At 40.6% G+C, this 26,835-nt stretch overlaps 1 protein-coding gene across 9 annotated transcripts in view; it reads left to right on the top strand.

The window, feature by feature from the left end:
• The window catches only part of LOC135254122 (zinc finger protein 271-like), an 88,704-nt gene extending 62,095 nt beyond the window's left edge, over positions 1–26,609 (top strand). For 6 of the 9 annotated variants that reach the window (XM_064334091.1, XM_064334090.1, XM_064334087.1 and 3 more), the window contains one exon: positions 19,970–26,609. In XM_064334091.1, the coding sequence (XP_064190161.1) occupies positions 19,970–21,384 (1,415 nt within the window). In that variant the 3' untranslated portion in view covers positions 21,385–26,609. Of the gene's footprint in view, positions 1–194; positions 320–741; positions 7,389–19,969 lie in introns of those variants that run through there. The other 3 variants (XR_010329762.1, XR_010329763.1, XM_064334093.1) reach the window with 3 other exon arrangements.
• The last annotated feature ends 226 nt before the right edge of the window (positions 26,610–26,835 follow it).

The raw sequence follows: 26,835 nt of genomic DNA on the forward strand, positions 1-26,835 counted from the left end.
TATAGGCTTATAGGCTATATTTCAAACTTGTCCTTGGGACGTTCATGGCCTGGAGACAGAGGAGCCCTGCTGCAAGGCTTAGGAATTTAGAGTGGCACTTAAGGTGGTACTATCATTTTAGTTATGCTATCTATTTTGGATAGATTGTGTAAAAACATTGTAAGCAAAGGTGGAATAAAAGAAGTATTTCACAGTTGCTCAGGTCTTGAAGGAGTTGGTCCAGCGTGATTTTGGTGAGGAAGGCAACTCCTCTGAGGCAGAGAGCAACGACTCTGGCAGAAAGTGAGTTTGAAGAAGGCATGGACCTGCTTCTGGACATGTAAGTGTCTTTTAATAATGCAAATTATTATTATACAGGTATGGGGACGGGCTCCAACCCATGTGCCAACTGTTCAATTCACGCATGAAACCTCTGAACTGTTTCCACACTCAGAGCTTTATTTCACCATTTCAGTAATGACATTACTGTATTGTAATAATATGATGAAGTTAGTGCAAACTTTCCATCTACAGCTAATCCATAAATCATATTTAGCTACAGTTGCAAGCGTAAAGGCTTGTCTGTTCCGTTTGAGCTAATATCAGACAGACTTGAGTATGTAATATTTAGCTATTTATTTATGTTTTAATCATTTATAAATTATTAAATGTACGTTATATAATTTTAATGTAATACGTGCCAAATAGCTGATGTTGTCATTTTTATCGATTCTACTTACTTTCCCCACCTGACACCTCTAGTAGGAGGAAGACTGCCCACCCAAAACCAAAAAAGAGAGCCCGTGCATCAGCGCCCTCCAACCACTGAGCCTCAAGGGAGATGAAAATGTGTCACTGAGCCTGACAGAGAGCCTCCTCCAGTTTGCCCTGCCAGGACCCACGGACCCCAACTGGAGACCACCAAAACCTAGTCCTTTTAGAGCTCTTCCAACTGTTTGTCAGTGAGAGTCTGTTACAGATCGTCTGCAGCAACACAAACCAAAACGGAGAACAAAGGAAAGCTCATGGCAAGAAGACACAATGGTTTCCTGTATCTGTATAAGAAATGTATGAGAGATGCTTTATCCTTCTTGTGTACATCTGCTGAGGGCAGGTAACATCAGCACTTACTGGAGCAGGAACCGACTGTTTTTTCTTTGTTTGTTTGTTTTTGAGATGCCATGACCTGTATGTGCAGTGTTTTTGTAATTTTTCTAACTTTTAAAGGGGAATTGCACTTTGTAACACTTCTGATTCTCATGACTGACTGTTTCGCAGTTTTCCTTTACAAATGCAGGAAGTAGACCCAGACAGTTTAGTGTTGAACTCGAGGATGCATATCATCGCGCGACTTCTGCTGTGGGTGTACCTGTGGACAATAACATTAGGTTGGTCATAGAAATCATAGACATATAAACATATATATGTCTATGGTAGAAATAGTGTTGTATGACTACTAGCTCGCAAACCCGAAAATGTCTTAGGACGAAGGAGATTTTGTTTTTGATCATGGGATTGTTGTGCCCTATCGATTCGAGCCGGAATACACAGAAGAAGAGCTGGCTAATTTGCAGGCTGATCGTGCGAGAGTGAGTCAGGAGCAGGCCGAGATTGAGGAACCACAGGCTATTCCCAGGACAAACTGTAACTGATGGTAGACATCCTATGTATCACAGACAGACACAATAGCATTAGCCAGCCCGAATAGTACCTACCTCGAGCGGTTCGAGCAACGATGGGAAAACGGTGGCTACAGCTCCAGGCTTTAGACAGTCGCCTTGGTAGTCGGTGGCTTCAAAGTGGTCACTGCATACCCTTACGGTGAAGCCACACTATGCGTGGCGACGGCCGCCTGGCGCGGCGTCCCCACAATCTGTTTATGGGCGTGTCACCTATTTTTGACAGACAGTTGTGTTCATTAAAATTGACCGGGTTTAATGTCATGCTTCATATTCATTGTCCTGTCTGAATAGAAATCATTTTTGCAGTAACCTAGATCTGAAAGGTGTTAGTCAGCTGCCTAGCTAGGTTGTCTAATGTCTAGCTAGTGAGTAACAACCAACAACAAAAACATTGTCTGGCTAATTAGCCAGCTGAAGCCTTCAAAGTTATATCTGGTTAGCTAGCTAGGTGGCTGGTAGAAACGAACAACTAGCAACTAATACATTAGGAAGAATTTTTTTTTTTTTTGTTATTGTTGGTTGTTACTCACTAGCTAGACATTAGACAGCCTAGCTAGGCAGCTTATTAACATTTTTCAGTGCTAGGTTACTGCAAAAATGATTTTTATTCAGACTGGACAGTGATAACTAATAGTTACGGCGATAACTACAAAGCAGAGCCACCAACAATTTCAGAGACTTTTCTCCATGCTGCGTTCCTCTTATCAGTGTTTCTATAGGAGATTTTATTATGTTGGGAAACCCGATACGGCAATTATGAGTTAGGTCCTCCATTGTGGAACGACTACCTCGGTTTTGCCGCGAAACGAAATTGAAGAAGAAAAAACCGGAAACCATACTACTATGTGGACTTGCACTAAAAAAAAAAAATAGATCTTTCCTTCTAACGTTAGACATTTAAAATGAAATAACTAATCAAAAAATGAAGGGCGACACATTCATTAGAAGGACGATATCAGTCATGAGAAGCAGAAGTGTTATAAAGTGCAATTCCCCTTTAATAGCATGTACATTGACCTTGAGTGCTCAGAAAGGCACCTCATAAATAAAACGTATTGTTATTATTATTATTATTATTATTATTATTATTATTCACTGAATCTATCAAACCCAGGTGGAGGTTTGAGGGGATTACATGCTCACTGCACATGAGTGATCCAGTGGAAGATGACCACAATGACTGGGAGAGAGGATCTCAAGGGTATGATCAGCTCTTTCAGTTGAGACCCCTCCTGGATGAAATTGTCACAAGGTGCAGGGCCTTCTACCACCCTCGCCAAGCCCTGGCCGTCAGCGAGCGCATGGTAGCCACAAAAAGCTGCATCAGGCTGAAGCAGTACTTGACAGATGCAGTATACCGGGTACCACATCTATGCTGACCATTTATACACCAGCGCCACTCTTTTTCGCCACCTCCACCAGCTGCGCTATGGCGCCAGTGGGGAAATTCATCCAAACCGCCTGGGGTTTCCATTAGGGATGTGACGGTATGAAAATTTCACGGTATGATAATCGTACTACTCGATATCACGGTTTTCGGTATATCACGGTATCAGGTTTTAAGCTAAACAATTTTTTTAAAAATCACACAAAGTTTACAACTCAATTTGTTTATTTATGGATGTGCAGATTTTTTAAACCATTTTAATTGAAAAATAAAACAAAAAATGCAACTCAATATAAATGGTAAATGGACTGCATTTATATAGTGCTTTTATCCAAAGCGCTTTACAATTGATGCCTCTCATTCGCCAGAGCAGTTAGGGGTTAGGTGTCTTGCTCAAGGACACTTCGACACGCCCAGGGCGGGGTTTGAACCGGCAACCCTCCGACTGCCAGACAATCGGTCTTACCTCCTGAGCTATGTCGCCCCCGAATAGTTCACTCCTTGTAATTGCATATTTAAAATAATAAAAATCATAAATAATAAGAATCCAAAGTGACCCCACATGGATGAACGAGTTCGCTTTTTGGGGGGATATAATTCTTCATTACAGTCGGTATCAGAATCAGCGTCGGACATCGCAAGTGTTGTAAGAGACTGCAAACGGAGATGCCGTGTAGCTGTATAACAGCTGGCTAGCCAGCGTTGCCAGGTGGGAAATATATTGTACCAGAGGCTTAAAATTATTGGATTTTAAAGAAAATTATCGTACACAGCCAAAAAAGAGAAATCATAGGTGTAAATATGTCATTTCACAAAAATAGCGTATTTATTGTAAGCAACAACCTTGTTTGACTCACCTACTGACATACTTCAGCCATTGAGTGCAATACCAACAGCCACAAAGGGGAGAAAAACATTTGTGCACCACATACGCTGCATGGAAGCAGGCAACTTCCTGGACCCTACTCGCACTAAAAAGCCTGGTCTAAGGATAATGTCAAATAGCCTAAAATTAAATCGCAATCGCTCAAACATGTAATCGTTATAAATGAGAGCTGTAATGTTACAATTCATCAGCATGGAAACAACAGTTGTATAAGTCATCAGTGTAGAATTATAACGTTATGCTGTGTCAATGTATTTAATATGCTGTATCAATATTTGTTTGTTCTTGTGAAAGCATGTCTATTTTCAAAACGTCCAAAAAGTCTCTCGGTGCATAACTGGCCCTACCTAGTCTGTGAGTTCTACTTCAACCTCAGTACTTCTGACGACTTTCTCTTTGCCTCTCCCCTGCTTTCGCCTGACTCTTTGGCACTCATTTAGCTAGTTTTTTAACTCGTTTTTTACATAAACGAAAAAAAATAACATCGCTGGTAATTTGTCGGTTGCAAGCTAACTTACATTTTACATCAGAAAGAACGAGCGGGAGAACGGCAGCTGTGCAGCTGCTCACTCCCGTGGAGGCGCACACGTCATGCATCAAGCATAATAATTGGCTGAAAAGACGCGACCTGTTTTTAAATGTCTTTGCCTCTAAATACAGATCTAGGGTCAGATTTCATTATCTCAATTCAGGTCCAGTATATTATTTAATATGGGCTATTTTGATATTTTATTAGGGTAATGGTTGGAAAAAAATTCCCCACATGAAAATAGCTTTTGTCACGTAATTTACTATCACGGTATTATGGTACGTTTCAGTACTATTTCATATTTGAATTTTACGGTATACCATCACACCGGTATACCGTCACATCCCTAGTTTCCGTGCACAAAGGAGAATGCAAAGCAAACGAGGGGCGCCATTCATTGGTTGAGGGATAGGTGTTCTTTGGGGACCAGCGACGTGTGCAGAATTGTGATGGGACTTGAACGATGTGACTGATAACTATCCTAGCTCCGGTGGTGTACAACAGATTCATGTGGGGATTGGCTGAAGTTCTACAGAATTGCCCTGATGACCCAGTAGTAGTATAAGAAGCTGTTTTAACATTTTGTTGACATTGCTGTGGTCAGCAGCTTCCTCCTGCTCAAGGAGATGGCCCTGGCAAAGGGTGGGAAGCCTCTGACCTAGAGACAGTACAGGGAGGAATTATATGTGCTGCTGGCTGACTGTGGAAGGGCAGCTGCACCAGAGGAGCCTACATCAAGAGGGAAGGAAGGTGTTGCACTTAGAGGTTTCTGCGACAGAGGAGGTAGAGTGTAACTCCATCACTATAGTGGATCCCTAAGTTTCTTACCTCAAAGCCACCCATGGCAGGAAATACTGTGTGCTTTATGCACAAAAGAAAGAATCATGATCTAGAAATGTGAATCTAATGTAGCGCTCTGTCTTACCACAGACAGGAATAGAGCATGGCACAAAAACGAAATCCAAGGAGGTAGGTAGAGGGGTGGCAGAGCTGGAGTCAGTTCTCATGTGGGTTAGAGAGCGTATCAGTGGAAAGGTGTTGGGTTGGGGTGGGTCTATTACTCTTCTGCCTCATTAATTTAGCTTTATATTGGCAATACTTGCATTTCTGGTTAATCTTTTGGCCTAGAATAATTCATAATATTCCAGATTTTTCTCTAATTTTACATGGAAACATAGAAGTATTCTGGTTTTCCTTTATATTAATTTTGCATTTATACCTCACTGACAGTGATTCATTCTGCATTCTGTATTCATGTCATTGCTTCATCCTATTAGGCCAAAAAAGCAAAGATGTTTTGATGATGTATAAGATAAGTAAAACTTCCTTGGATTTATACTCAACACTTTTGGCTATATATCCCAGCATCCTGTTGGCCTTTTTTATTGCTACAGCACGGTGCCTAGAACCTGAAAGGCTTTGATCAACCATTACTTTTTTACATAATTTTTTTCCTCCTATAAAATAATCCTGCCTAATGTTTTTATTTCCAATATGCATAACTACATTTGTCTATTAAATTTCATATACCAGGTTTCTGCTCACTTCTGGATAAATCCTGGGTCTTCAGGATTACTGTAGCAAATTGCTAACTATTAGCTGGGCCTCCCTGTTTTGTACCATCTGCAAATTTAACTGATGTACTTTCTATGTCCCTGTCAAGTCCATTGATACAAATAAGAAAGCACAGTGGTCCCAGCACTGAACTTTGTGGGACTCCACTTCCCACAGTTCCCTGCTCAGATAATATGCCTCCTACTACTTCTCTTTTTGTTCTTCCCTGTAGCCAGTTCTGAATCAATTCTGAAATACTTCTTGTAATTCCTGTTGTCTTCATTTTGTTATATCTCAATTAGTGCCTTATCAAATGTTTTTTGGAAATCAAAGTATGTAATACCATAAGCTTTGTTATTGTCTTCAAAGAATACCAGAAGATTTGTCAGGCATGACCTTCCTGTACGAAAACCATGCTGCAAGTTAAACTGACAGGCCTGTGATTTCCTGGATTTTCCAGTACAATCATTCTTATATATTGGTTTTATATTATATATATAAATATACATATATATATATACTTCCAGTTCTCAGGTATTTTTCCAGTTTCTAAATACTGTCTAACAATACCTGCCAGTGGTTTAAATATGATCTCACCTATCTCTTTGAGTACCCTTGGCTATATGCTATCAGGGCCTGCTGCCTTATTTGTCTTTAGTTTATGTAATTTATTAGTACTTCCTCATCCTCTATCTCAATATCTGCTAAGACATTCGGAGTACTGAATATGCCTTTCAGTCTTTTAGTAACCTTTTCTTTACCGAGACTCTCTCAACAAAATAACTATTTAATGCATCAGCAATATCTTGATTTGTATAAAGCAATGCTCCTTCATTTCCATGAACCTGAGATCCTCCTTCACTTTCCTTTTCCTACTACGATATTGAAAGAAATGTTTAGGATTATTTTTTGCATCTTGGGCAAAATGCCTTTCCAAGAGCCTCTTGAATTCCTATAGTTTTTTATTTATTTAACCTTAGCACGCATATTACAATATTCAGCCTTATTACTCTCAGTCCTTTTTTATAGGCTACATTTCATACAGTTTAATTGTTTTCCCTCAAACTCTCCAATATGGTTTTGTTCATTCACTGGGGCAACTTGAACTTATTTTTTCATGCCTTTGGAATAAATTTTCATTGTGTCTCAAGAATAACCCTTTTGAACCTGCTCCACTTTTCATTTACAGTCTAGCAGTCAAGAAGTTGGACTCAGTCAATATTACTTAAATTTGCTAGCATCTTGTTTAGAAACCTTTATTTATACATGGAAATAACATTGAGTCACTGGGTCTCTTTTTCAATGGAGCCCTGATGACAAAAAAAAAAAAACAGCCTAACAGATAAAAGCTAAAGGTTCTAAGAGATAAAATGAATATATGAAAATTAATTTTAAAAAATGTAAAATAAACCAATCAATAATAAAATAGAATAAAATGAATAAAAACAGTTCAATTCAGTTAGAACATTTACATTCAAAGGTAGCCAGTTTCTTAATCAGGGTCCTGAATTGGCCCATGGTAATCAAAGAGTTCAGCTTTAATGCGCACTGCAACTCATTCCAGGCGTAGAGGATCACTATATCTAAATGCAGTTATACCCAGTTCAGAGTAGACCCACAGCACCTGGAGGATCAACCAGTCCTGAGAACGAGTCTGATAGGCTCCAACTCTCCATTCAATAAGAGATAAAATATAAGGAGGTAGCTTTTGGAGAAGTGCTTTATATAAAAACAGGAACCAATGTTGGTCTCTTCTCTGAGATGGGGAGGGCCAGCCTACCTTCTGATACAGTACACAATGGTGAGTATGGTACCTATCTCCAGTGATGTAACGTCGGGCTAAATGATAGATGGAGTCTAAAGACTTTAAGGTGGAAGCATCAGTGTGTTTATATAATATATCACCGTAATCAAGTACTGGAAGGAATGTTGCCTCAACAGTCCTCCTACTGTAAAATGAGAGACAAGATCTATTTCTGTAAAGGAAACCAAGTATCGCTCGTAGTTCTATTTATTAATTTATCAATATGAGTCTTAAAAGTCAGGTTTACATCAATCCAGATACCCAGATATTTATAGTGTGAGACTCTCAATATGGGCACCATTGAGTGTACACATCTGCTCAGTAAAATCTGTTCTCTTAGATCTGGTAAATAACATGCATTTAGTTTTGTCTCAATTTAAGACTAGTTTGAGATCTAAGAGGGCCTTCTGCAAAGCATTGAAGCTGAGCTTCAGATTTTCAACAGCTTGGGATACAGTAGAAGCAGAACTATAAAGTACAGTGTCATTTGCATAAAGATGTAGATTGCAACTCTTTACATTAAAAAACACATTATTCATATAAATTGTAAATAATACAGGACCTAAAATATAACCTTGAAGGACACCTTTAGTTATATTAAGAAACTTGGATGAAACATGATCATACATTGAGATCTGTCAGATAGGTAGTTTCCAAACCAATTATAGGCAGTTCAATCCAATCCAATGTGGATTGATCAGCGGTATCGAATGCTTTAGACAGATCCACAAAAAGCAGCACAGTGTTGTCTATTATCTGGAGAGGCCACTATGCCATTGATCGCAAGAGTTGTAGCAGAAATTGTACTATGATTATCACTGAATTCTGATTGGTGATTGCTCAGAATGGGATACTTTAGCCAAGCAGGACAGTTTAGAAATAGGGCGATAATTAATGTCGCTAGGATCACCACCCTTATGGAGTGGTAGCACATGCACAGCTTTCCATACTTCAGGGATAACACCGGAGAGAATATTGAGATTAAAAATATGAGTTAGGTGCACTGCAATCAGAGGAGCAGAAAGCCTAATAAAATATGGGTCAAGTTGTTCCTCTCCAGTGAACTTCTTTGCATCAATAGCCAGGAGATCACTAAGCACCTCACACAAAGTGAATGGAGAAAAAGAAAAATGGGCAACTCTGTTCCTGGTAACAGCAATATTAGGAGCAGTATTTGGAGAATCATGGGTTCGTTCGGATATAGGCTCAGACAAATCTGAAATGTCAACATTAATTCTGGATTCTCTCTCAAAAAGATGGCCCACTGCAACAAAATGCTGGTTAAAGGCATCAGCTACTTCATTCTGATCCGTAACTAAACTAGAGTTTAGCCTGATTTGATTAAGTAGTGAGTTATAGCCTTTGCACTTAGTTGAGTGGACTATTTTTCAGAACTTTTCAGGATTAGCATGAGAACCAGCAAGAGAATTTAAGTAATATTTTGATTTTACATTCCTTACAGAAGTAGAGCACTTATTTCCCCAAAGCTCGGATGTAGATGGGCAGGAAAGCCTTTATGATCTCTGCCCCCTCCGCATGGAATAGCCTACAGAAAGAGCTGAAGCTTAAGAATCTGGTTCCTCTCACTGAGTTCAAGGCAGTTGTTAAGACTATGGAAACAAAGTCACTCGGAAATTGTTGTTGCTTTGAATAAGCTGTTATCTAGCTTTTGACTGTACTTACTTTGTGTTTCTGCTTTTGTATTGCTCTTTTGTTCCTCTATCATGCTCTTTCACACATTTTGCTTTGGATATATGTTTTTATGTTTATCATTTTATATTGTCTGTAACATTTTGTGCTGCTGCCTTCTTGGCCAGGTCTCCCTTAAAAAAGAGATTTTTGAATTTTAACGGGACTAACCTGGTTAAATAAAGGTTTATTATTATTATAATTTCCTAACTGTCTGAAGACCAGCCATTCCAAGGAGCTACCGGTGCATTTGGCTTGAGCCAAGCTTAATTTCTCAACTGAATCAAGTTAGTGAGCTCAGATATAAACCAGGGATTATTAGTGTTTGAACTTTAAGTCTTCTCATGGGTGCATGCTTGTTTGTCAGGGAGATAAACACAGATGAAAAATGGTCACGCATAATCTCATAATCAGGGATACTAGAGATACATGACAAATTGGCATGGTACAGATCATGCAAGAACCCTTGTTCCTTAAAGTTTCAGAAGTCCCTCTTTGCGATAAAATGGGGGTTTGATTCAGGCATTCTAGTATCTCTGATGCACACTATTGGACAATGATCACTCATCTAGTGGAAAAACTCCACTGGACATGTATTTATGTGGAGCATTAGTTAAAATTACATCATTAACGTTAGATTTAGAAGGATCTTTCAAATTTATGCGGGTAGGAACAGTAATTAATTGGCTTAAACCCAGATCAATACAGGTAGACTTCAAACAATCGGAGGATGGGGACAACCAATTAAGGTTAAGATAAAGTAAAATAGACCACCTCAGAGGATAGGAAGGGAGCTAGCAGTTCTGCTATAGCATTCATGACATTAGCAGCTGCAGAAGTTAGGCAATAGACTGCTACCGCATATAGGCTAACGTTAGGACTTAGTTCTATTTTAGTGACTAGCAGTTCAAACTGCTTTGGAACAGAAACACTTAGTGATTTAGTTGCATGTGGGTTATTTTTAATATAAGTTGCTACCCCACCACCTTTTTTAGGCCTGCCACATCTAAAAACATTATATTCCTTATAGAATCATCTTCAATAGAATTTTTTAGCAATGTTTCAGAGAAAACAAAAACATCAGGATTAGTATCGTTGACCCAAATGTCCACTAAATCCATTTTCGGAAGAATTCTGCAAATATTAAGGTGCATCAGCCCAAGCCCCTTACTTTTTTTTTGAAGTCTAAGGGTGCATGCAAGGAGGGGGGCCGGTTAACTGAACTAACTGGTCTAGGATTTTGGAGTAGAATAATTGAAATGAGACTGCTGTGTCTAGCACCACTTGATCTGTAATAACTTCTAAAGGTGTGATGAGGCCTAGAAACAGTAGATGAAATGACCTGGGGTCTTTTGGTACATGATTTGTCCAGGGAATTTGTTGAGCCAGGGGTATATGCTAAGGGGACAGAACCCTGGCATCAATAACAGTCATAGTTCAATCCTTGACTAATATTTCTGGACAGGATGTAGGAGCCATCAGGGCTGGGATGAAGACCATCTCCCTTTAATAGCCCAGGTTATCTGCAGAAAGGCAAGTTATTTATAAAGCAAAGCCCCTGAGAAGCACACCACTTTGAGAGCCATACATTTAAAGAAAGGAGTCTGCTGTACATCTCATCACCTGTACGCACAGGGAGGAGCATTTTTGAAATCTCTTTGAAATTATGTACAAGTACATAATTTGTTCAAACATGTATGCCTATTTTTTAGTAGGTTGATGATTTATGTGATTATAGCTTCAAGTTTGGTTTGATGTTGTTAGCCCTGGCACCAGGGATGGGTAGGACAAAGGTTGGTCTAGCGGTCTCAACACTTACATCACGAATGATGGAGTCTCCAATAATGAGGACTATAGGAGAGGGAGTTTGGCCAAAGGAGGAAGAAGCAGGGGAGAAGGATTCCTGGTGAGGTGATAGTGGAGAAGGGGAACTGGGAACACTGAGTGGAGAGAATCTGTTTGTTGTATGAACAGGTATGGATTGACATTGTAGCATCTGAGGGGGGCAGCTGTGTTTGTGATGAACAGGAATGAAGTCCAAGTCAGGATTATTGTGGATGCTGGGAAGAAGTGAGTGAGATGCCATGAATCAGGGCATCACGATTGGACTGTGGGCATTGAGGGTCAAGGCTTAGAGGTGAGGGGGGGGGAGATTATGTTGCAAAAATTTGGCTTCAGGTGAGAGTGCTGGGAGTTTTGGGGGCTACCAGAGTGAGGTTTGTTCTGCTGTCTGGGAGGAGGATTTTTTATTAGTAGAGGTTGCTGGATGAATTGGCTCATCTAGAGGTTGCTGGATAATTGGCTCATCTAAAATACCAAATTCTGGCCGTAGAGGCCTTCTTAATTTGCCAGAATTCATCAAACTAACTGCAGAATAATTGCTAGTCCCAAGTGGCTCGATTACCAAAATATTCTGTCATGATCATTACATAGCACCAGATCCAGAATTGACTTCCCTCTTGTAGGCTGACACTGTGCCTAAAAAGGTCATATATAACATCTAAAAAATCCTCCTCACCTTTTTCTTGTCCTGTCATCAATTCCCAATTAATAGCGGGGTAATTGAAGTCACCTTTAATAATAGTCTCACACTCCTGACAAGCTTGTTTTATTTTTCCAAAGAGCATTGAATTCACACTACTGTCTGAAGCTGGTAACACACACTTGCCATAAGGCCCTTTTCATGTCCGCCCTATGTGCTTAATCAATGTGAGCTGGTCAGTTTCTGGAATTCCCTGCACATTAAAATTTTCTTTTACATAGAGCAATACCACCACTTATTTTACTGGATCTATTCTTCCTAATGAGTTGGTACCCCTCTATATTATATTCATCCCCATCCTCCTCCCCAAACCATGTCTCTGAAATCCCAACTATGTCATAGCCCCCACTATTCATAGTAGCCTCAATTTCCAAAAATGTATTTCTAGTATTTAAACAGACATTTCAAATGATTACTTCTTCACTTCTTCTCCCGTTTCCTCACCTTCCCAAGCCACCTTTTCTAAAATTTAGCTTTAAAAAAAATTTCATTGGTTTTCACACTATTATAGGTAGTGTTTTGTACTGATAAAGGCTGATAATGACAGATTGCATTTTACTACCACATTATTGTTATTACGATTTTTTTTGTTAGTTTAATTTAGTGTTATTATAATCCAATATACACGCAGCACTTCAGTACAAAGGTTCTTTTGGAATGTGGTGATGAGGCTTGAGAGTAATTAGACACCAGAAGTATATCTTAATTACTCAGTTTATTAAGCTCTTTTACACACTTAATTTAGCTGTCTTATTAACTAATCTTAACACGACAATAGTCGGGTCTATATTCTTCTAAGTAAAAGTTACAATACACACACACACGTTTAACCTAGGTATATATCTATATATTATTAATAAGGCATACAGACTTCTCAACTCACACTGATGCAGTTAATCCAGAGGAAATGTCCACAAGAAAAGTTGCTTGAGATGTTCAAGTAAGGAGTTGCTTCCGTCCGTTCAGAGATGCGTCCAGTCAGGGGGGCTACCCACTTAAATAGCTGTTCGAGTGGTTTTGTTTCAGGGGAAGTCAAGAAGTAGGTGTCACGTTCTCACCTCCTGGGACCTGTCTCTGAGTTGCCTTGATATGCGGCTGGCGATGACTTCCTTTCCTTGCGTCGGGGCTGGCTACCTTCTTGGACTCGCCTCGGCTTTCGCTTGCCTTTCGCTTGCTTCGGCTCCTGAGTCCTTTCCATCGCCAGGGTGGTGTTAGTCTGGATTGGCTGTCTCCAGTCTACACACGGTACTGAGTGGTCCGCAGCGCTAGTTTTTATACTCTCCTTGTTTACCATGTGTCTCCTTATCTCTCCTTATCTGTTCTAGTCTTTACATCGCTTCATGCGTCAACTTGTGCACTAATTTGCGTCATATATGTCATCACACCTTTTAATACCCTGCCAATATGGGTCAAACATGTTTATAACAGCAACTCTCCTAACGCCACAACTTAAAATGCGTGGTTGGCTATGGACAACTAACAGCAGAAATGGGAGATGACAAAAATACAGCACTTTTAACTATCTAGTTAACTAACTAACTAATAAAGAACATGAAAAATAACTACCAGGCCCAGAATAAATCTGGTTATAATCAACTAACTTGGCTAGCTTTTACTAGATAGCAATAACTGAAGGATCTCATGTATTAGGTAATATTTTATATCTCAGGACAAAATGCAACCAAGATTTATCCAGAATCAGATTGTAATAAACTGTAGCCAATGCTAGAATGTAACAATAAAGGAAAACTATCTAACGACAATTATATTTTGTCCTAGGGTGGCGAAAAAAGCACACTAAAAAACCTTTGGTTACCAAGAAGGTGGCCGAATTAGCTAAGCGGCTAGTTTGTTAGCCACTTGCTTAACAGATGGGGGGGAGATCCTATCCCCCATCCCCTAATGGCAACAAAGATTTTCACTTTGGGAACAAAACCATCTTACCTTATAATTATATGGATTTTTAAAAACTTGAACTAATATCAAATACACACTTAAAAGCATAGTCCTGTGACCAACTTTTCCAAACAACACCAGACATCTTCCCCTCACTCTTTCTACCACAAACGTGAAGTGTGTGTCAGGCACAAGCAATCGAGCAAGACCAGCCACAGAAATTCAGCAAGAGCAGCAGCCGCAGGTCTTGCCTATCACAACAAACGACCCCACGGGTAGTTAAACTGTACCTTTCACATTTCTGATTGAGTTTAATAAACATCATCAATAGTTGATAGAAAATATTCAGTACAAAATATTGTCATTGTTATGCAAGCGGCCTCTTAGTAATCAATAAAAGACGAAATGTGTCACAACAGATTCCACTCTCCCCTATATTTATAAATCATTATGCAGTGTAATTGGATGCTATTTCCTTAAAAACATCTTAAATATCCATTAATGGATTATGCAAATATGCTATCTCTTTGTAATGTAACAAATGGGAAAAGGTTCGGGAAATGGGGATTCTATGCAAATATGCGATAATCTGTTGTTACATTACATTACATTACATTCATTTGGCAGACGCTTTTATCCAAAGCGACGTACAAAAAAAGTGCATTTCATGGTCGTAGACAACTGCTGAACACAGGATCAGTAAGGTACAATTACTTATTTTGTACAGCTATTTCTAGCCGAGAACAATGAACACTATTCTGGTCTAACATCTGCAAAGCCAACTAGGCAGAAGAATAAGCTACAGTATTAGGACAAATACAAATTACCAAGAAGTGCAGGGATGGGGTAACATGTAACAAGTGACAGGGAAAGGGTTTTTAAAAAAAAAAAAATTTTTATACAGCGTGGTGGTGGTTAGTCAAGGTATAGTCTGAAGAGATGAGTCTTCAGGCCACGGCGGAAGATGGATAGTGAGGGGGAGGTTCGGAGAGGGACGGGGAGTTCGTTCCACCACTGGGGAGCTAGGGTGGAGAAGCTCTGCGATCCCTTTGGGCGGGTGGGAGGGGTTACAAGGCGCCCTGCTGCCGCAGAGTGGAGTGATCGAGCAGGCACATAGAATTGAGTCATGTCCTGCAAGTAGATGGGGGGCTGTCCTGTTGGCAGCAGTGTAGGCAAGGGTCAGGGCTTTGAACCGGATCCTGGCAGCGACCGGTAGCCAGTGAAGTGATTGCAGCAGAGGAGTGACGTGGGAGAATTTTGGGAGGTTGTAGATGAGTCGGGCAGCGACATTCTGAATCATCTATAGTGGCTGTATGGCACAAACTGGCAGGCTTGCAAGGAGAGAGTTGCAGTAATCAAGGTGAGAGGTCACCGTAGCCTGGACGAGCAGCTGGAGTGCGTCGTCAGGTATGGTCGAATCCTCCTGATGTTGTACAGGAGGAATCTGCAGGACCGTGATGTTGCCTTGATGTGCTCCTTGAGGTCCAGTTAGTCATCCAGGACCACCCCCAAGCTCTTGGCAGAGTGAGAGGCAGTCACGAAGCAAGGAGGTCTTGCACGGGAAGAAGAGCAGCTCAGTTTTGTTGAGGTTGTGCTTCAGATGGTGGCTGGCCATCCAGGTGGAGATGTCAGCCAGGCAGGAAGAGATCTTATCCTCGACCTGTGTGGCCGAGGGGGGGAAAGAAAAGAAGAGTTGTGTGTCATCTGCATAACAATGATAGGAAAAGCCATGTGAATTAATGACTGAACCAAGAGATCTGGTGTATAAGGAGAACAGCAGAGGACCCAGTACAGATCCCTGCGGCACTCCCGTAACAAGTGGATGAGAAGCAGAGGCAGACCCCTTCCAGGTGACCTGGTAGGTCCCATCTGCAAGATAGGAAGCGAACCAAGACAGGGCAGTCCCGGCAATTCCCATCTCAGCCAAGGTGGAGAGGAGTATTTTATGGTTGACTGTGTCAAAAGCTGCAGACAGGTCAAGAAGGATCAGGACAGAGGAGAGGCGTGAGGCTCTTGCAGTGGCAAGTGCCTCCGTCACAGCTAGGAGTGCAGTCTCTGTTGAGTGCCCGGATCGGAAGCCAGACTGGTGAGGGTATAGCAGGTTGTTCTGATGGAGAAAAGAGGTTAATTGTTTAAGAACTGCTCGTTCAAGGGTTTTGGACAGAAAGGGTAGAAGGGATACGGGTCAATAATTCGTTACATCGGAGGGGTCCAAGGTGGGTTTTTTGAGAAGTGGGGTAACACGAGCCATCTTAAAATCAGATGGAACATGACCAGAGGAGAGAGAGGAATTAACAATGGAAGACAGATAGGGAAGGAGCTCGCTGGAAATGGATTGGAGAACTTTAGATGGGATGGGGTCAAGTGGACAGGTGGTTGCGCGATGAGAGGTGATGAGTTGTAATACATCGGAGTCCTCCAGCATTTCAAAGGAGGTCAGTGTGGCTGTGGGTTTGTCCCGGGGGGTTGGGGGGCTCACTGGATGGGCGAAGGAGTTCCGGATTGTAGCCACCTTTCCTTCAAAGGCGGCCAGAAAGTCATCTGCGGAGAGGGAAGAGGGAGGTGGGGGTGGAGGAGGAATGAGGAGGGAAGAGAAGGTGGAGAATAGTTTGCGTGGATTAGAGACACATGCACTGATCTTGGATTGGAAAAAAGAGGCTTTCGCAGACGTGAGGGCAGATGTGAAAGTCGCCAGCAGGGTATGGTATGCGGTCAGGTCATCAGAGGATCGGGATTTCCTCCACTTCCTCTCTGCAGCCCGCAGTGATGTTCTGCTGGAGCGTAGTGACTCAGTCAGCCATGGGCAGGGGGGTGAGGAGCGTGCTGGTTTGGAGACAAGAGGACAAAGTGAGTCGAGGGACTGGGAGAGGCAGGAGTTGAGGGTGGAGGTGGCAAGATCAACTGGCAGGTTAGAGAAAGACGCAGGAAGGGGAAGTGTAGACAGAGCGGTGGAGATGAGGGAGGATTGTGACAGAGTAGAGAGATTTCTCCTGAAATTTTATTGTGTTGTGCAATTAAGTGAATTCTACTGTATTAACCTACACTGTTTTTCTACATCTGTGCAGATAGAACTGTGAAATAAAATTCTGAAAAGCCTTTAAAGTTGTGGAGGGTGACAAAAAGGATGGTGCAAGTATTTGAGTGAATGTATAAAAATATTTTAAATACAGTAAGCTGGCATTTGTCTGAATTCATTAAGTTAAAAGTTTAAGTAATATTGTAACACTGTTTTGAGTGGCAGAAGTGAAAAACATTTCAAGATATATTGCGATTCCTAATACCACTATTCTTGTAAAATGACCCCCTTACAATGTGTAAATCCTTCAGTATATGCTATATTTTCCCCCAAATATGGTACTTAAAATATGTAATCCTTCAATAAATATTCAAACTGTTTCAATTTTTTATTTTTGTCACACTTTTAATTATAGCTTATATCTCAATGCATTGTGATGGTCTCTTGAAGACCAGAACTTTAAATTCTAAATGTAGGCATATATAGGAAGACGACACGTCGAGTTGATGGTGGAAGTGAAGCCAGACCGACCGCAGTCACTGTCACACAGTCACCAGTCAAGCACTATTTTGAGCCAAAAATAACCCTGGAGACTACAGTGGTTTAGCGTTTCCCTCGTCTCATTGGCTGATACAGAAGGTATTGGTTCACCCATATAAACTCTCAGACATATTATTAAAAAGTGGCCAAAAAGTTTGCCTCCTTGATTTACTGTTTTCTGCTTATATGACAGAAGATCCAGAAAATTATAAAAATTACTGACAAGTTCTTTATTCATTCCTGAATGTTTTATAATTATTCTCTTAATTATTCTATGTTTTATATTATACTCTTAATTGATAGTTAACCAATCATATTTTCACAGTGGAGTGATAAAGGCATTCATACATTTGGTTATATTTTATATTTTTGGGCAACATGGGCTTTCTGAGTTCCACGACATGCAATATTCATTATTCTTTTATCGGCAACTATGTTCATCAGTTAAAGCTCAAGGACAAATTGTACATAGGGGGAGGTCTGGGAAATGGCGGGCTGTTTGCAAACTGCCTGCTAACAGTTATTGCTGGTAGCTTGCTTGCACTACGCCGTCCAAATTCATAACACCGTGTCTTTGTTCGTCTCTTGTTCGAAACGTGTTGTCCCATTTTGTTTTGATTATACAGCCGCCTTTACTGCTGCCAAGAGAATGGTGGTCTGCTGCTGGAAACCACTGCATGCATTGTCAATAACCTCTTTTCCACCAGGTTGTAGGAACAAAAAACGAAAACAGTTCCTCAAATGCGTTCGTGTTTTCTTTCCCACTGCAAAACAGCTGTGAGGATTTTGTAAGTCATAGGAATTGGCCAAGAATTGCAGCTATTGCATCATAATGCATAGTGTTGCTTATTAGGCAATCCGGTCAGAAAAGATTGAGCTATGCTTATTGTAGTACACATGAACCCCTATATGAAATAGCCTATTTCAGGTATTATTTCAGAGAATTGATATGTTAAATTTGCATAGCATGTATCATGGGTTATAACTGAACTGCATCAGCAATTAACTTCTGGTGATGATGAAATATTCTTGAACTATGGAGTTAATGGATCTTGGGTAGAGATTGATTTTTATATGAAGAATTGAGTTATTGATTTTTGGGCCTGAGGATTATGGGGGACCAAAAATGCCAAAATTTATTGCAATAATCAACACAGAAGCGCAATGCACAAGCACAATGAGGCTGCACAAATGGCACTCTCTGATTCTTCTATTACTCCCATTTCTGAACATTATCTGCAATTCCGCCGGCACAGTCTTTTTGTGTTCAGGAAATCTATAGGCCCGAGAATGCACTGTCACCCCTAGAGATGTTTCAATGTGGGATTCAGCTGTAAATTATGCTAATACAGTATGGAATATTTTTATCCATTGAGTTCAACAGGAAAATTAATTAGGAGAAACAATGCTTGTTGTATCTACTGCATATCTGGCAGCAGCATGGTGGTTTGAGGCTCATTTGATACCTTGGACCCTTGATGACTTAAAGCCATTTAGCCAACAAATGTGTTTCATGTACTGTATCAGCATAATTTACAGCTGAGTCTAGTCCCACTTCCCCCCAATTCCCATAGAGATCCATTCAAATGCAAAGAGTTTTGTATCGCTTGTAGGACAACCTGAAAATAAGATATCCAGACTCTGATGATATGGATAGGTCACAGACATCAGGAAGTCATGGCATGCAAATTATATGCAACCAAATACAAAACACAACTCTTTTATTTGACATTATGTTAATTTGTCTACTGTATAAGTGAATTTCCCTGTTTCTAGCTTTTCCCCAAACAGTTCACTGCAGCAAAAGTAAATGAGCAAATGGGGGGTACACCTAACAGTCTTAAAGGTTCGCACAAAGTGAGGTAATTCAATGCAATTCAATTTTATAGGATACAAACAGTCTTTATTCTATTTATTAATCACATTTAGATGTTTAGATATTTTCCATAGCCTAGGCTGTATCAGTGAAAACCTATTGCAAGACTGTGCATTATTCTGTGGTTCCCATCGAATGTCTTTCGTTTTCGATCTAAACAACTGTATCTGTCATTGTCATGTCATCACGTAGGCTAAAGATAGGATGACCTATTTTTTGTTGATTTTAAATATATTTATGAAGATCAGGTCTGAGTTGAAAAAATTCAATCAATTGGTTAATTAATAGTCTATTGGCAACAGGCTGTTTTTTCTTTTCAGTTTCTTTTATTTCCAATATACCAAAGACACACTGAAGACCCTTGTCTTTCTATTTCACATTTTCTGCAAAGAAATATAGGTAACTGTTTTGTTTGAAAAAGAAACCCTGAGAGGGGGTTATGACTAAGTCATGTGCTGATGTGACTGTGATTGAACCAGTGCCACCAATGGAAAAGCCCTGACTGTATAATGTGTGTATGTATTCATGCTTGTTTACATGTCTTATTGTTCTAAAGATTAATATGTTGTGCCACCTATTGTCTCCTCAGGGCAATGTGATGAGGAGTCATCTCAGGTCTTTGCCTGCTTGCAGTGCCCATTTGTTCACATGGAAGAAGCGTCCCTGAACTGGCACATTGAGAAGGTTCACCCAGAGGAGTACAGCAGGATTCTGAGCTCTGGAAGAACTAGAGCAGAGAACATGCTGCCTCCCAGGAGTAGCACCTATCAGCAACCCACAGCCCACAAGACAACCCCCACCCCAAAACCTTCCCACACAGGCACTACAGGGGCTCATACATGCTTCATGTGTGGGAAGAGTTTCAAGTATGCATCCAATCTGATAACACACCAGCGAATTCACACAGGGGAGTGTCCATACCCCTGCTCCCAATGTGGAAAGAGTTTCACTTCTGCATCAGATCTGAAAAAACATGAAAGAATTCATACAGGTGAGCGCCCATACCCCTGCTCCCGGTGTGGGAAAAGTTTCACATCTGCATCAGATTTGAAAAAACATGAGCGAATTCATACAGGGGAGCGCCCATATACTTGCTCCCACTGTGGAAAGAGTTTCACATCAGCATCAGATCTGAAAACGCATCAGCGAATTCACACGGGTGAACGCCCATACCCATGCTCCCAGTGTGGAAATAGTTTCATTTCTGCATCAGTTTTGAAAAAACATCAGCGTGCACATTCAGGGGAACGTCCATACCACTGCTCCTATTGTGGGAAGACATTTGTAACTGCGTCGCACCTGACAATACACCAACGAATTCATACAGGGGAGCGCCCATTCCCCTGCTCTCAGTGTGGGAAGAGTTTCAGATGTGCGTCAAACTTGAGAAAGCACCAGCGAACTCATACAGGGGAGCACTCCTTGAACTGCCCAGTGTGTGGGAAGAGTTTCATTTATCAATCAGATCTGACAAAACACCTGCCAACACATACAGGGGAGCGTCAATACCACTGCTCCCAGTGTGGCAAGAGTTTTGTATATCAGTCAGACTTGACAGTGCACAAGCGACTGCATACAGGGGAGTCCCCATACCAGTGCTCCCAATGTGGAAAGCGTTTCAGATGTGCATCAAACCTGACAACACATCAGCGAACACATACAGGGGAGCGCCCATACCAGTGTTCCCAGTGTGGGAAGTGCTTTGGTCAAATAGGTAATTTAAGAAAACATCAACAAACTCATATAGAGGAGCGCCCATACCACTGCTCAAAATGTGGGAAAGATTTTGTTTCTGCGTCAAAACTAACAGCGCATGAACGATTTCATACAGGGGAGCGTCCACACCAATGTTCCCAATGTGGGAAAGGGTTCATGTATCAATCAGAGCTGACAAAACACCAGCGGATACATACTGGGGAGCGTCCATTCCATTGCTCCCTATGCGGGAAGAGTTTTGGTCAGTCAAACACTCTGAGAGTACACATGCGAATTCACAAAGAGTAGGGACCATTCAAGTTGCAAAATATTATGATTGGGTGTTCCATTTTAAAAAACTTTTTTATTGCTTTGTTTTGATATTCTTATGGATCTGGATTCCTGGCCACATTTGGTGCTGGATTCAGTCCTCCTTACTTTTCCCTCATGGTTTTCTTCAGGGCTGGAATTTCAGATTAGGATTTCAGGAAATTGTACATACTGTTTTGAACAATCCTGCTCATCATTTAAAGTGAGAAAATCCTGCTGTTTATTCAGGCTGCAAAATACTGCAGTTTTGTTTCAGAATTGGTCTCCATTAAAAATGAAAAACTTCAGTTCTCTGGTGTATTTGGATCTTCTGTGTCAGTCTTCAGTTGAAAAGAAATGAGCTTCTCCAAATGCAGTTCACATGTGAAGTTTGAAATGATGGCTAAGTTTACATGATGCCATGCTGTCAACACCAACAGTAGCACAGTCCCATAAGGATAAACAGCTGATTGAGCTAGAAGAAATATTGCAAATAGGAGGAAAATATTTTTAACTGCCTCTAAAATTCAAACTGCACACTCAAAAATCATAAGGACTTACATTTTGGTGTGAATGTGAGTTACTTTATTGATTTCTATGTTCAAATTATCACCAATGTAAAGTAAACTGTTTAGATGAAAATAAATAAATATAAATATAAATAAAAAAAGTTTATCTTAAATAATTTAAAGTTTATTTGCAATGTGTAATTAAGAAGGATCACAGGCAGTGAATAGACCTGTTGTACAGCATCCATTTTATACTTTGCACCAGTGCTCACTCTGTGAGATGGAGTCGTGGCAAGTTGGGGGGTAAAGTAGGCACACACAACTGGGCTGATTTATTAAGGGGACCCAAGTGTGTCTGCCTCCTTAACCTGTAGATGTGGCCCCAGATTGCCCTGATTCTCTCTCCTGAAGCGAGTCCTGCCACACACCTATAACACATGTATGCTGTTTCTGTCTCTCTCTCTGGCTGGTTTATATTTGTAAATAGATGTGGGTTCTTTGTGTGTATGTTTGCGTGTATATGATTTGTAGCTGTCAGACCATGCAGAGTGTGTGTAACACTAATACATTTTTTATTACAAGGTCTCCCTTATAAACCTGTAGGGGGAATACCTCTACTAATTATAGAATAGTGAGGATAGATAATCAAAATGTGTCTGTTTTTAATAAAAATATATTCTCAGTTTCATAATCAGTCTCAAAAAATAGAATTTATTAAACACATCTAACCTAAAATCTTAAAAGGCTAAATAAGTGAGCAGATGGAAAGGGGACTAGAGTGCTGCGTGTGTAGTCATGTGTTCACCAAAGTCTCCTTTGATGGAACGAATTATGAATCGCTTTTTATCATGTGAAGCTAACATGGCTACAGGCAGCTACTGAGGTTAGCTACATCTAGTTAATCCCAGTCCACATGGCCATCCTAAATATACTGTACAAGACCATATCTCTAAAGAGTATATTAGTACCGGGGATTTCACATCCACAGGTCTTGGTTCAAAGAAAGGTGGAGTGCAAGCTAATGTTAGTAACAGAGTATGTATGTTAGCTAGCTATGTGGGGCTACTTGGCTGTAGCTAACTAAAAAGCCATGTGATATAATCTAAACGCAACATTACATAAAATTGATAACATACTTTTTTGGAAACAAAAACAAGCTCCCTAATGCCAAGCACACACTACATGACTGTCAAAGTCGTCAGATCGCTGTACTGTTCACACCACAAGACAGAAAGTTGTGGTGTGAACAGTACAGCGATCTGACGACTTTGACAGTCATGTAGTGTGTGCTTGGCATTAGGGAGCTTGTTTTTGTTTCCAAAAAAGTATGTTATCAATTTTATGTAATCAATTTTATGTTGGCACACTAGCTAGCTAGTGTGCCAACCAGAACGACTTCAAGATTCCCACACTACATGACTGATCGGTGACAGGGGGTCACACATTACAAGATCTTTCGCCAGGAGGAATTCCCGGCTGCGTCCAAATAGTCTTTTTTGCTTAGGGAGGTTCCTAACTGAGTGAAATGACCCGGAAGTATCTAAGTGGCAGCCATGATAAGAGCTGTTAGAATTCTCTAAATGCTAAGGAAAGGTGCTTCAATGCTTCCTTTCTTATCTCCTTTAGCATAGGGTACATTGGACCATCCTTTATGAAAGAAAAGGAGATAATGCCATCCCACAATTCCTTACGGCAGCAACATTTAAAGCGAAGCACCATTCGGCCGTTCACGAAAACAAACGGTCAACATGACTGAGTTGTGTCGTGGTTCTTAAGCTATTATATGCATAGGCTTATAATCAGATCATAATCAGCATATTTACCATAACACGGAAGTCTGTCTTTCAAGAAAAAGGGATATGAGATGTTTTTAGCCAGATTATGTTTTTAATTCAACATGTTTGAAACTTAAAAACGATGATATGTACAGTAGTAAATTTGTAGGCCTAACCTATGCCTATCTTGCATTAAATTTAATGAATTATTTTCATACAATCATACTAATTGGGATTCATGTCGATAAATATGAGTGGACAGGAGGGTGAGCATGACCAACCATTCTCAATGTGACAACCATTTCGTTTCACTTTTTTGACTGGTAGCCTAAATTCCTTTTTTATTTCAATTCCAACCTTGGTACTGAAGTAATATTTTTCACCAGGTTTTCTACATTTATATAGCCTGCATGAAACAACACGGTAAGAACGCACGGGGCAAAGTATCTAAGATGCGCTTTTAGTAGTCCATCTTCGGAACATTGTAGTTTCACCACGGCAGACGCACGTCAATAACATCCACCGTCGCATAATTACGTAGCCTAGTGTAAGTGCAGTCGAATTCTCTTAGCACCGCGGGTGTCTTTTCCTAAGGTCAAGGAAAAGTGGTTAGGAAAAGACATAGGACGTTTTTTTTTTTTTTAACTATTCGGACACAGCCAGGATTTTTTTCTTCCAAAAATGGATATCCACAAGAAAAGAGCGATCCAAGTTGTTTGTGCGCTGATTTGCAGCGAAAAAACCAGGAAGAGAAAGGAAAGAATATAGGTGAGAGAATGGATTGGGATATGCGGGCAGCAAGGATTGTCTGTTCTGCAGAGAGAGTTGGAGGTAAATAAAACCATGTATAAAATAAAACCATAAATTAATTAACTAAAATAAATAATAAATAAATAAAGCCATAATGTAGCCATGCTTGTTGATGTTGTCGTGTTGCAAGTGTTACTCCTCCCCCAGTTTTCCCCTCACCCCAGGTCTTGCGCTCTCATTGGCTATAGCTCGTAGCCGCCCTCCTTGCCAGTTACGACACTTCACACAACAGGATTTGGACTCCCCGACAGGTCCGGATCCAGATATTTAGCCTGCTTGATACCTTTCAGTCGTCTGCGATGCATCGGCGAGTCTCTCGGATTGCGTCTTTGAACAGTTTACACATAGCGATCGAGCGCCGATTTGCGAGCGCCAAGCGAGCGCCGATTTGCCTCTGATCTGGGACCTTTGTTGGCGATCTCCAAAAACTGTCGGCGAGCGGAAAATCAGGGCTACAATAGTGTAGTGTGAACTCGGCATAAGCTAATGGCTGGATGTTTGTCAGTCTTACTGCTGCAGTGCAGATGAGTCTGCATGGTGGGTCCCATGGCTTTTTTGGTCCAAGGAAACTGGCTTGGCCACTGTCTCTGGATTTATGTTGTGCTGTCTGTCGAAGCTGGTATTTCCTTGTTGCTGGTATCTTAAAGGGAGTCTGGAATTTGGAAGTTGTGCTGGTTTGCTTTTGCAGGAAGGTACATAGGCTAGATGCAATTACTTGTTGCTATGTTGAAGAATGCTAACAACATGTAAAGTTAGTAAATAAACTGATCTTGTGGTGGATCAGTTCCTTTAGCTTACTTGCAGGATAATTAACAAGTTTACTTGGAGATAGTACCATGGGTTGTGGCTATAACCCAAGAGAGAGTGTGTCTGTCATGTTCTTTTGCCGGTAAGTATTTGTTGCTGTTCTCTCATGTGATCTCCAGACGCCTGGAGGACGTGCACCTCGGCCTAGTGAACCCCACTGGGATTAGACCTAGAAGAGTCCGTAGAAACCGAGCTTTGTGCACGTCTCTTCTAGACAGCGTGTCAAGCAGCTAAGAGGAGAGCAGCAAAGGGGTATCCAGAGATGCCTACCAAAGCCAGAGTTTCTTTGGACACAGGTGGACACATCTGCACTCCAGCAGGAAGACTGACAATCATCCACACATTTTTAGCTGAGGAAAACTTGTTTGTTTCTTAAATGCACTGAAGTATGGTATTGATCATTTAGATTGTATCACATCGCTTGTACTTAGCCACAGCCACCTAGCTCTACATAGCTAACGTAGATACTTTCTTACTAACATTAGCTTACAATTCCATTTCCATTTTACTTTAACCAAGATCTGTGCTTCCGATTTTCCCTGCACTGATATCTAACTGAACTTATTGGATATATGGTCTCGTGTGTTTAGAATGGCAAGGTGCACTGGGAGTAGGTAGACTTAGCTACCTAACTCCAGTGGCCCTCTGTAGCCATGTCAGCATCACATGCTAAAATCATACTTTGCTCCATCAGAGGACCTTTTGTTCTCCCCTGCACCATGTATGCTGTTGATCACACACATGACTAGACACACACATGCAACACTCTAGTCCCCCTTTCCATATCCTCCCTTATTTAGCCTTTCAGGATTTTAATTTAGATGTGTTTGTTTAATAAATTCTACTCTAAACCTTGTTGTCAGTCTGATTGTTATTTGTATAAATGTTTAGAGCCTGCCATCTCAAAGGACTTACACATATTACATTATTGATTATTAATTTAGCTAATATTTAATGTTGAAATTTGTAATCATGATTTAACAATCGATTATGGGGCTGATTATACTTTTGCACCATTTGATCATTGAATGTGGTAATATATATTTATTTCCCCTTACATTTTGGTGCCCCGTGTGAGGATTGCTACAATGGACATGATTTAATTATTTTTCCTCACTATTTGATCATTTGTAGAGGTATTTCCTACTACAAAGCAAAGGTTTAGATTCTGTAAGGTTATCTATGTTTTAAGTATATTGCCATTGGGAAAGATTAATCCAATGTATTTTAATAGTTTGATATGTTGTACCATGTGCTTCCTTTTCACAAATTCTCCCTTTGCTTTATGACTGGAAATAAATATTGCTCTGCTCACCCATTCCAACTCTTGTCTGGACAGTGGCTTTTATGCCCATTGCCTTCTCCCCTACATAAAGGCAGTGGGTCAGCCTGATTACACAACTGAACCTGTCTGTATCTACTGTATATGAGTCAATGACAGACAAGGTAAAAATTGGGAAATTATTTTTTTACCCGCTTTGCATTCTTTTTTGTGTGAATCTGTACAAAATCTTTACAATGTGTGTGTTTTAAAATGCATACTCTGCGGG

The sequence above is a fragment of the Anguilla rostrata genome, chromosome 4 (assembly GCF_018555375.3).
Source record: "Anguilla rostrata isolate EN2019 chromosome 4, ASM1855537v3, whole genome shotgun sequence".
In the NCBI taxonomy this organism is placed as follows: Eukaryota; Metazoa; Chordata; class Actinopteri; order Anguilliformes; family Anguillidae; genus Anguilla; species Anguilla rostrata.